We start from the raw sequence: 12,397 nt of genomic DNA, 5'->3' as shown, positions 1-12,397 counted from the left end.
GCTATTGCAAAAGGAGTTGCTTTCCTGATTGTTGCCTCATTCCTCTCACTGTTGGCATAGAGGAAGGCAGTTGATTTTTGAGGGTTAATTTTATACCCTGCTACCTTTCCAAAGTTTTGAATCAGCTCAAGAAGCTTAGGAGTGGAGTATATAGGTTTCTTTAAATATAGAATCATGTCATCTGCAAAGAGGGAAAGTTTCACTTCCTCTTTCACTATTTGATTTCTTTTATGCTTGCTTCTTGCCTTATTGCTCTGGTTAGGAATTCTAATACTATGTTAAAGAGGAGTGGAGAGAATGGGCATCCTTGTCTCATTCCTGATTTTAGAGGGAATGGCTTTAGCTTTTTAACATTAACTATAATGCTAGCTGTGGGTTTGTCATACACAGTCTTTATTATACTGAGGAGTGTTGCATGGATTCCTACTTTCTCCAGAGCTTTTAGCATAAAGGGGTGTTAGATCTTGTCAGATGCCTTTTCTGCATCTATTGAGACAATCATGTGATCAGAGAAAGTCTGGATAAGTGGGACTGCATTAAACTGCAGAGCTTCTGTATGGCAAAGGACATAGCTAGCAAATTAATTAGAAATCTTACAGAGTGGGAGGAGATCTTCACTAACCATACAACAAACAAAGGCCTCATATCCAAAATATATCAACAGCTCAAAAAATTGAATCACTCCAAAATTAATCTCCAAAGAAACAACCATCCCATTAAAAGACGGGCCAACAGGATCAGGAAAACAAATAACAACAGATGCTGGAGGGGATGTGGCCAGGAGGGATCACTACTACACTGTTGGTGGGAGTGCAAACTCATTCAACCACTATGGAAAGCAGTGTGGCAGTGCCTCAAAAGGCTAAACATAGAACTTCCCTTTGATCCAGCAATTCCACTACTTGGCATTTATCCAACCATCCAGAAACTAGGGCATACTAAATCCACTACCACAACAATGTTCATTGCAGCACTATTCACCATAGCAAAAATATGGAATCATCCCAGATGCCCCTCAGTTGATGAGTGGATCAACAAGATGTGGTATTTATACACAATGGAATTCTATGCTGCTGTCAGAAAAAACGACATCTCCCCATTTGTTAGGAAATGGAAAGTCTTAGAAAAGATCATATTAAGTGAAATAAGCCAGACTCAAAGGAACTTAGGCTCAATGGTTCCCCTCATTTGTCATAATCAGTAGAAACCTTGGGCTCTACTAGCAGAGATCTGCAATAGAGCAAAACCTTGATACATAAGGCCATATAGTATGAAGCTAATTGAAAAGACCTCCAGGATATTGAAACAAAAGCCATACAATGAATGATTGTTGTCCTTAATGTACTATGTTATCTCTCATCTCTTTTGCTGTCCCTTGGTTATCTCATATTGTTACAGTATCTCACTTTGTTATCTGATATATTGGATTTATTTGTATTTGGTTATTTGAAATTGGATAGGGAAGGGGGAAAAACTAAGATGGGGAGGTGGGGGTGGAGGGGAGGGTAATAGGGACCAAGACATGTGAAAGGGTATCAATATATGTGAATTAATGCACCTTCTATCTGGCAAATATCATGTAACCCTTTTATTAATTACAATAAAAATATAAGAAAAATATAACCTAGATGAGAAAAAAATGTTATTGTAAAGGTGATTTACCGAGGGATTACAGTTATGTAAGTGAGGTAAGGAGTACATTTCTTTTTGAACCGTGTTATCCCTTCCACAGCTACTCTTGCTTTCTCCCTGTTTTACCCTCCAGCCCACCCCCCTGCCAAGATATAGTATTAAATATCACGGCTGCATTTGTTCACTCTTTGTCTCTCCATTTCTGTGTGTTTCCCCCTTACCCTTATCCCAAAAAACAGATAAACTTGCAAAGAAAAGGTAGAGAAAACAAAATCAGTAATAATGAAAAACCACTTCATTTCCATTTCTTAGAGTTCATTTTTACATGATTCTATGCACAAAGCTATTGATACATAAAATACATGTCAGAGTGCGTTTGTCTGTCCTTTGTTATGACAAATTGTATTGCCATCAGAAGAGCCATAGTGCCCTGGTACAAACCTATCTTCAGGACGAGTTGAGGGTTCCATGTTTACTTTTGTCCCTTTGATCAGGAGAAGGCCACAGACTCAGAGCCTGGAAAAACACTGCCTGCTTGATCTATTGACTAGGTAGTAGGCCACTCTGAAACACTGGTTCTTTGTGTTTAATTTGTGTTTAGTGGTGCAAATGTTTGGTTCCTTTGTCTCATTGAAGGTGTAGGCCTACACACTTCAGAGGAAGAACACTTTTTTTTTTTTTGCTAGAATTTGTTATGTCATGCCAGTTAAACTCATTTACCAAGGACAAGAATGTACATGTGTCTTTGGACTGCTTTTAGAGAAGTCACAGCCTGCATGGGTTCTATTAAGTGCCTAAGTAGCAGAACACCTCTAATAGATTCTCTAGAGTGAAATCCGAACTACAGTTGAAACTGAACTTGAACTTCTTTATGTGTTTTTTGTTTGTTTTAAATACAGGGTTGAACATTTCTCCAACTCTAAAGTGCCCTGATTTCATCCTACAGCTTGAAGTGAAAGCACTTTGAAAGCAACCATACAGAACTAATTTTTAATTTAGAATATTTACCATACAAAGCAGCGGAGCAGCAATGCCTCCATCAATAAACCAGCAACTAAATCCTTAGTCATATGAGCATGAAGCTAATCTTTGCCAACAGCTTTTGGCCAGGAAGTTTCTAATCTCTGAGAATTCCCATGCTCTGGTAACACTAGGATCTGCACCTCCTGTTGCACTAAAAACATGAATTCTCATGAAATATGTTGAGACCAAAAATCGGTAATGTAGATTTTCTTAATGTGAATTTCTGTTACTTTCATGAATGTATGTTTAGGGAAATTAAAATACCTTAATTTATCATGTTTCTTGTTTACTTCAAGGCCTATTGAAGGCAGGGGGCTGGGAGACTGCCTAAGTGACTAAGTGGGGTGTATTTTCCACATTTGTGGTCTGTTGGATCTCATCGTTGGCCAGTGGTTTTGCTATTATTTCTGGTAACAATTTCGTAGACATTGATCCTGGTTTCAGGACTCTTGTTTCTCCCAAGGGGTTAGAAGGTCTCAGAACTTCAATCTTTTCTTCCTCTAGCCAGTTCTCAGATTTTAGTATGTTTCCAAATCACCTGATTAGTTCTAGGGCAGAACCCAAGGTCTGTATTTCTCGCAAGAACATGATTCAGGATCAGGGAAGCACATGGTCCATCAATGACATATTGAGAAATCCTGTCTTGTGGTCTGGTGCTTATGGAATGCTATTACAATACTTCAGCATTTAGAGCTCTGAGTAACACTTAGATACCAGGGTTGAAAAAAGATTCTGGATTATAGGTGTTAAGGTTAATTTTTTTAAAAAAATGAATGAATTTTGACTGAAGATTATAACCCTGTTGCTCAAGTAATTATTCATGGACCCTTTTCATAATTTAGGTCAGTTAAAAGAATTATCTATTGTCTATTTTTCAGTTGACATCATTTAAATACATATTTATTCTAAGCAATAATATTTATAAAGTCAAAGGTTGCATGTGCTAGTTCTATTTTCTTGATACTTTTTCAAAAATGTTCAAATAAAAGAAGAGGATCACCTATGTGTCACTTAAAAAAGTGAACATCGAGTTTATCAAACTCATTTGTAAACAGAATGTGAATGTGGCTTAGGTATGACCCTTAAAGGGTATATAGTCTACCAAGATTATTAAGAATCCATGTATGGAATAATGGAAAAAATCTAGGAGGCCTTCCACTACTGTTAGGAGGAAAATAAACTCATTGAACTTTTTCAGAAAACCAACCTGTAGCAATCATATTACATTTATCTATGCACTTTGACTCAAGGCCACTTTTGTGACCCAGCCTTGTATGTTCAATCATGGCGCCATCTTAAAGGCTAGAGCTCTTAGCTGTAATAGACAGAGGAGAAAGGGCTGTGAGGGACAGTCCCAGACAAGTGTCATAATGTCCTTGACTGTTGAAATAAGAATTGTAACTTTGTGAACTGAACTGATTGAATCAAGTAGAGCTGAGAAACAGCAAAGGAAGCACACACTTCAGTAATTTCCTTTGCCAAACCTTCATCCCAGTGTATTAAATGTATTTTTCTGGTTGGTTACACTTCAGTGGTTCAGAAAGTACACACAGCAGAACACTGGTATAGATTGTTGTGTTTCAAGACACTTCTGTAATTGTCTTTGAGAGGGGGCAAATGTAGTAAAGAAACCACCTCTTACCTTTCCTCAACTCCTTTCTGCCCCTCTCTTTTAATTTTATATGGATATTACTTTCACCAGCATTCATCATCACACATCTGTATATAATATATTTTTAAATTCTCAATAGTTCCTTTTGACTTTCCATAGTCTCATCTTTTCACTTCTCTCTGTCTCTCTCTCTCTTTTTCAGATGGTCATAGGACTTGAACTCAGGGCCTGAGCACAGTCCCTGAACTTTTTCTCTTAAGGCTAGTGTTCTACCAGTTTGAGCTACAGTGCTGCTTCTGGTTTTCTGGTAATTAGAGCTGGAGATAAATTTCATGGACTTTTCTGCTTAGGCTGGCTTTGAACTGCAATCCTTAGGTTACAGCCTTCCTGAGTAGCTAGAATTACAGGCATAAGTCACCAATGACAGCTAATTTTTCACTTCTTATATTCCATCAGTACCTCCATTTTCTTGACCTTTCAAAGTGATATCTTCTATCTACATGTTTGCTTCTATAATTTCTTTTCCTCTGTGTCTGGTCTCCACATTCATTCTCTCTGCTTTCTGCCCAACGTATTTGGACCTTTCCATGTACTCTCGATTTTGTCTTTCCCAAATTCATTTCAGTCTTTTTTCACCTAAATTCTTCAATTATACCTATTCGTTGATGAAGATATTACATATCCAGGACTGAATTCTCAATCACCTATCCCATACCTATTCTTCATAGACTCTTCATAATAGAAAAAAATACACTTACTCCACTCACTTAGATCACTATCATTAGAATTTTCCTTGATTCATTTTGTCTTTCACACTTCACATCAAATCCTTCAAGAAATCCCATTGTTTCTTCCTTTAAATTTATCCTGCTGTTTAGTATCTGTGGGCTTTGAATTCACCACGATAGCAAAGTCTGAAGACATTCAAGTCTCTCCAATAAAGTGACAGTGTTTTCATGCAACCAAGCAAATCCTCTGGTAGATATTGTTACCTTTAGATTCCTTATAATGCAGAATATGATATAAATATTGTGAAAAGTGTTGTTAAACTGTGTTGCTTACAGGAAAAGGTCAGAATATAGTCAGCACACATACAATTTGTTTCTAATGTATAGATCATGGATTAAGTGAACTTGAAAATGAGGACAAACTAAACTTGTAACATACTTTTTTCTATCTCACTGCCTCGATGTTGGTCCAAGCCTTCATCTTTCTCCCTCCAGCCATCAGTTCCATTGTAACTTTACTGCTTCTATTCTTGTCCCCCTCTGATATGTTCCTAACAGAGTAGCCAGATTGATATTGTAATCCATATGCCCAATATCTTTCCATGACTTTGCCCCATCTTATATAGTAGGAAAGGCCAAGTCTCAAAATGCCCGATGAAACCCTTCATGTTTTGGTCCCATTTTATCTTTAACCTCACCTTCTCTTTCCTATCATTTCAGTTCCTCCTTTCCCCTGGCCTCCTCAAAACATGCAGACATGCACCTGCCTCAGGTTGTGGGCTTGCCAGCCCTTCCTTCTAGAATGTTCATAGCCACACGACTTCAAGGTTCTCCTCACCAATGCCTTCCCAACACATCAGGTTAAACCTGATTGCACCCTTCCTCTTTCCCCTACAACATTATTTACCCTCTTTCTGTCTTTATCTTTGTTCTCCCTGTAGTTCAGCATTTATTTTTCATATGGATGTGTCTTCCCCCTGCTACAGGATATCATCCCAAGAAATAGAGGGTTTGCTTGGGTTTGTTACTGAATGTTCAAGCTTCAGGACAGAACCTGTCCACAGCAACAGACAGGAAGTATATGAATAAAGGAATAAGGCAACTTCTGTTTTAAGTCAATTTATCAATATTTTTATTAGAGCATATTGAAGTTAATTGTATAAATAGGGATTTCATTATGGAATATATATATATGGAGTTTCTCTCTCTCTATATATGCATATATATATTACTTAGTTCATAGTCACCTTTCTATTCGTTTCTAAGGTCAATTATGATGTCTTCTTTCCACTCTTATATTTCATCTTGATTCTACAGTTATGACTTTAATTCACATTTGATTCTGTTTGTCCCCTTATGCTTTCCTATCACCTAACTTGGCTTCTTTTTAGCCATTGGCTTTAGTTCTATTTCCATTCCTATCCCCATTATGACGTAGGTCATGTTCTAGTACCACTCAATTCTTCACTATCCTATCTGTCCCTTCCTCTGTCAATATTCTAGCTCAGTCAGGCATAGTCTTACCTTTTAATTTCATTGTTTCCAGCATTAAGGTTTGAACTCAGGACCTTGTACTTGCTATGAAGGTGCTGTATCACTTAGCCATGTTCAAGCCCTGTTTCACTCTAGTTATATTTCAGATAGAGTTTCTATTTTTTTTGGCTAGGGACAAGCTCTGGACTGTGAACATTCTACCTATGCCTCTTGCTATGTTGGGATCACAAACATTGTACTACACACCATTCTGTCGTGGAAAGAACCTTGTTAACTTTTTGCCTAGGTTTGGTTCAACTGCCATCCTGTCCATCCCTACCTCCCGAGTAGCTGGGATTATAGGTGTGTGCTTTCTCATGCCTTTCTCATGCCTTTCTCATGTTTATAATATATAAACCCTTATACTATTATTTCAAAGCAATAGAAAATTCATTTTCTGCATATAAGACATTTATATATGTTGATCTTATATTATGTAACCTATTGTTAAAGAGGAAACCAGCAAAAGTGACGTGTGTAATGAAGAACAAGAAAGGGAGAGGCCAGGACAGAACACACATTGGCCCATGAGCTAATTCTTTGGGTGTGTCACATCTGAGGAACTTTAGTTCCTTCATGTAATCTTGTTCTTCATAATTGCTTCAGCTATTCAGACAGAAGTGTAGCTTTTAATGAGGTTGAAGCACTATTTATGAAGTAGGAGGGATTGTTCTGTGAGAGGGTATGGTTTGACCATCTTTAAGAATATACTTTTGCAGCCTCTTAGCCAGTGTGTCCTCTGGTGAGTCACATCATTGACCATTGATCTCGTTGAGCATATGCTATGCTTAGAAACCTTGGCCTGGTGTCTTCTGCAGGTGATTGCTTTTCTGGATAACATGCAGTGTATATCTGGTGTGGTTACCTGGTAATGAAAGTCCTCTCATTGATGAAGATCCAAGATGGGTACTGATGCTCCATCGCTGTCATCCTTCACCCTTTACAAGATGGTCTGAGGTTCCCCTAAAACATTAGCATAATATTAATGATCTACTCATAAATTAGTTCATTTACACTGAATATGCTAAGTGTGGTATCTACAGTAGATAAGAATATTTGGGGGGGAACTTTAAGGTGATATTTTATGTGGCAGCAATATTTGAGAAATATATTTGGCAAATTAAAAAAAAATAAACTACAGATATAGTTGCTCAAGGAAGGATTGGGCAATTTGGTAAGTCTGTTTCTGATACATGTCTAGAAAGAGTTCTCTCCTGCATGAATTGGTGCAAGAAATTATAGTCTTCCATTGCAGCAGCTCAACCTAACAGTGAAAGAATCTTGTCCTAGTGACATGAGCCCAACTTCACCATTCCAGGCAGCTTAATTCAAGCTGTGACTGGAAGGCATGATTAAGGATGAAGCAACATTCTCAAATTCTCCTTCAGGCTCTGGAAACTGTGGTCAGATATGAATAATATCCTCCTGTATGAGTTCAGAGAAGTAGCATCAGGGTGTGATGAGTAATATTAGGTATATATCTATATTGCAGAAATTTAACAATTAACTATTATTGTTCCAAGCCTATAGAACTACAGGTCATACAGCTAAAATAAAAAGGTGGGCTGGACAAATTAACTAGAAAGCCTACAGAGTGGGAGAAGGTCTTTACTAACCATACAATAGACAAAGGCCTCATAGCTAAAATATATCAACAGCTCAAAAAATTGAATCACTCCAAAACTAATCTCCAAAAAAACAACCATCCCATCAAAAGATGGGCCAAAGACTTAAAGAGAATCTTCTCTGAAGAAGAAATAAGAATGGTCTATAGACACATGAAGAAATGCTCAATATCTCTGGCTATAAAAGAAATGCAAATCAAAACAACTTTAAGATTCTACTTCACTCCAATTACAATGGCCAGGATCAAGAAATCTACTAACAACAGATGCTGGAGGGGATGTGGCCAGGAGGGATCACTACTACACTGCTGGTGGGAGTGCAAACTCATTCAACCACTATGGAAAGCAGTATGGCAGTTCCTCAAAAGACTAAACATAGAACTCCCCTATGACCCAGTAATTCCACTACTTGGCATTTACCCAATCGTCCAGAAACAAGGACATACTAAAGCCACTAGCACATGTTCATTGCAGCACTATTTACTATAGCAAAGATATGGAACCAGGGGGCCGGGAGTTTCGCCTAGTGGTAGAGTGCTTGCCTAGCATACATGAAAACCCAGGTTCGATTTCTCGGTACCCCACATACATAGCAAAAAGCCAAAAGTGGTGCTGAGGCTCAAGTGGTAGAGTGCTAGCCTTGAGAAAGTCCAAGGACAGTGCTCAAGCCCTGAGCTCAAGCCCAGGACTGGCAAAAAAAACAAAAACAAAAAAAAAAAGATATGGAACCAACCCAGATGTCCCTCAGTAGATGAGTGGATCAACAAGATGTGATATTTATACACAAGGGAATTCTATGGTGTTGTCAGAAAGAACGACATTGACCCATTTGTAAGGAAATGGAAAGACTTGGAAAAAATCATATTAAGTGAAGTAAGCCAGACTCAAAGGAACATAGGCTCAATGGTTTCCCTCATTTGCCATAATCAGTAGAAACTTTGGGCTCTCCTAGCAGAGATTTACAATAGAACAAAATCTAGATACATAAGGCCATATAATATGATGCTAAATGTAAGGACCTCCAGGATATAGAAACAAAGCCATATAATGAGTGATTGTTGTCCTTAATGTATTATGTTATCTCTCATCTCTTTTGCTGTCCCTTGGTTATCTCATATTGTTACAATATTTCATCTTGTTATCTGATATATTTTATAAGTGCTTAATTGGTTATTTGAAATAGGATAGTTAAGGGGGAAATCAAGGTGAGTGGGGGGCAGGGGGGTGGGAATTGGGACCATGACATGAGAAACGGTATCAATATTTGTGAAGTAATATACCTTCTATCAGGTGAATATAATGTAACCCTTCTATTAATTACAATTAAAAATATATGGAAAAAAACCTAGGTACTAAGGTTATATAGAATGAGACTAAATGAAATGAGCTGTAGGATATGGCAATAAGAACTTTATCTTATGTGTTTGGATGCTCTTAATATACTATGTTATTTCTCTTCTCTTTTGTTGCCCTTTGGTTAATCTCATATGGTTACTGCCTCTGACTTTATTACCTGGTATATTTTATATTTGTTTATTTGAAATAGGAAAGGGAAGGGGGGAAAAGAAGATGATTGGGAGGGGGTGGGGAGAGAAATGGGGACAAATACATGAGAAGGGGTATCAGTGTGTGAGAAGTAATGCACCTTCTACCTGGAGAATGTAAGTGTAACCATTACCATGTAATTGTAACCATTACATTACCATGACAATTTAAAAAAGTTATACTCTTTGCCAGGAAAATCAGCTCTTAAGAACATGAAAAAAAAAAGGTGGGCAGGAGAGAAAATTTCAATTTTCTTGGATAAATTAGGTTTGGGTTGGAGAGTATATGTGGGATATTGTTATGTTATTTGAAATAAAGTGTTTTCTTAATTGGATAAGGTAAGTGAAAGACATTACATACTCTAATTCTGTAAGACAACCGGGCAGAGGAAGAGTGAAGAAAAACTATTTTGATAGTCTCATAATGTCCCTCATGCATCTGTTTTTCCTTAGAGCACTTTGATAATCTCACCAAGCATCTTGTAACTGGATGCTTGCCTGGACTCTGCTTTTATGCCTTTATCTTTCTGACCATCACATCACCTTGATCAGAAGGCTCTCAGTACTGCAGGCCCATCTCCTCTAGACTCAGGGAAAATTCTTTAAATATTCTATTTTCTGCTATTGCCATTAATGATTTATGCCTTCTCTCCTTTTCTGCCCTATTTCATGTTTACAGAATCCTGCTCACAGCAAAGTGTATCAACATGTACTCCAGGATATGGAAGCAAGAGGTTCTTATTATATCCTGTACCTAGCTTTTTATTTGTTGTATTTTTATTTTCAGTGTTTTCTTTCATATTTCTTAAATGCCTGTATGTTGTGTCTTGCATACAGGATTATTGACCAGGGGAGGGGGAAAGGAACCACAGAAACAGCAGGTCAAAAGACAAACTAATGCAACAATGACACTCACTTGACACTAGGTTGGATATCAACATTGCAACTTGGAGGAGGGGAAGGTAGGGCTAAAGGGACAAAATAAAGGATGGGGTAACATTGTTTAAAAAAACTTATGTAATCAGGGCCAGGAACAGGGCCTAGTGGTAGAGTGCTTGCCTAGTATACACAGAGCCGTTTGGGTTCAATTCCTCAGTACTACATACACAGAAAGCCAGGAGTGGTGCTGTGGCTTAAGTAGACCACTAGCTTTGAAAAAGTCCAAGGACAATGCCCAGGCCCTGAGTTCAAGCCCCATCACTAGAAAAAAAAACCCTAGTGTAATGATTACTTTACTTAAATGACTGGAACCCCTCTGCTCATCATCCTTTCAATAAAGATAACAAACATTAAAAAAAACAATATAAGTGACAGTTCATCTAGAATCAAGTTTTAAGACTTGATTTCTAGGTATAGGAAAGGTTTTTGTATGAAGATGACTGCATTTGTCTTTTTATTTTTCATTTTATTTAGCTTCCCTGAATTAAATTTTTCTCAAGGTAGTATATGTATAAAAATAAAATAATCAATGACCTGGTGCCAGTTTCAAAAAATAAAATAAGAATCCTGCTCTCTTTTTATCCAGGAATGTCATCATGTGCATTTTTGGTAAGGTGTGTCCCATGAAGAAAACATGTTGTTCCAGAAGAGACAGAAGTTTGATAAAAAGACAGAAGCCAGGGCAGGGAGTTTGGCTTAGTGGTAGAGTGCTTGCCTAGCATGCTTGAAGATCGGGTTTCAATTCTTTGGTATCACATACATAGAAAAAAGCCAGAAGTGGTTCTGTGGCTCAAGTGATAGAGCTCTATCTAGCCTCGAGAAAGTCCAAGGGCAGTGGTCAGGCCCTGAGTTCAAGCCCAGGATTGGCCAAAAAAAAAAAAAAAAGCCAGAAGCCACACAGGCATGTTGCACTAGCTGGAGAAGAGACAGAGCAGTTCCAGGTACACAATACACCGTAGTGATACTTTCATAAGATTTATCCTGAATGTGTGGTGAACAGCTCCTATTTGACTCTTAGGATTTTGTCATTCTTGTAACACACACAAAGGATTGTAGGTGGTCCCACCATGACAGTGACACAGACAAGACTTACTTCCTACTAGACCTAGAATATTTGCCTCAGATTTCTTCACTTTATCCTTTCCTGAACTTCTCCTTTCACATTTCAGTGGCCTATTCTTCTTCCTTCAAAAATTATTTTATCTGCTTCTCATGCCTCTGCATTTAATAAAACTGATTTTTTCCTCACCTCTTGAAACACTTCTTGAAGCTTTGGAAATAAAACAGCAGCTGTGGCCATGTTCTATTTTCTTGTCATCTCCCTGACCTCAGCAGTCTAGTCTCCTCAGTTTATGTCTCCCCTTGACTCCTAAATCCTGATTGGTGTGAAAGACCATTCCATCTTCTCTTCTGTTTTTCTACTTGCTTTTAGCACAACACATCCATCTGCTCATTCACGCCCCTTCTCTGATTTCCGAAGTCATGCCACCACCATGCAATGGGATGTCTCACAGGCTGAAACAGAAGCAGGGACTTTCTCCAGGTTTCTGGTTTCCCTCTTCCATGACTCTTTCCTGTCTACCCAGGACTTGATTTTTTTTTTCCTCCATCATAAGTAGATTCGAATCTAAACATAAATCTTTTGGGTCACTTTTAATATATAACTAAAGTAAGACGTAGAAAGCCACTTGGCCCCTTCCAGCATGGGGAGACACAAGTAAATGGTATCATCTCTGAACTAGGCAGGAAGCTGTCAGCAAA

At 38.0% G+C, this 12,397-nt stretch overlaps 2 protein-coding genes across 2 annotated transcripts in view; one reads left to right on the top strand and one right to left on the bottom strand.

Moving 5' to 3' along the window:
* The window catches only part of LOC150055618 (albumin-like), a 230,077-nt gene that overhangs the window by 142,288 nt on the left and 75,392 nt on the right, over positions 1 to 12,397 (top strand). The window lies entirely within an intron of this gene.
* Rassf6 (Ras association domain family member 6) overlaps positions 1 to 12,397 on the bottom strand; it is a 46,699-nt gene that overhangs the window by 28,591 nt on the left and 5,711 nt on the right. Inside the window, exon 2 of the mRNA XM_090344035.1 lies at positions 7,394 to 7,491. Within this exon, the coding sequence (XP_090200161.1) occupies positions 7,394 to 7,458 (65 nt within the window). The 5' untranslated portion in view covers positions 7,459 to 7,491. The remainder of the gene's footprint in view (positions 1 to 7,393; positions 7,492 to 12,397) is intronic.

The sequence above is a fragment of the Megascapheus bottae genome, chromosome 13, assembly GCF_031878675.1.
Source record: "Megascapheus bottae isolate mThoBot1 chromosome 13, mThoBot2.hap1, whole genome shotgun sequence".
Lineage (NCBI taxonomy): Eukaryota > Metazoa > Chordata > Mammalia > Rodentia > Geomyidae > Megascapheus > Megascapheus bottae.
Note: the sequence above shows the minus strand (reverse complement) of the source record. Positions and strands in the feature narration are given on the sequence as shown.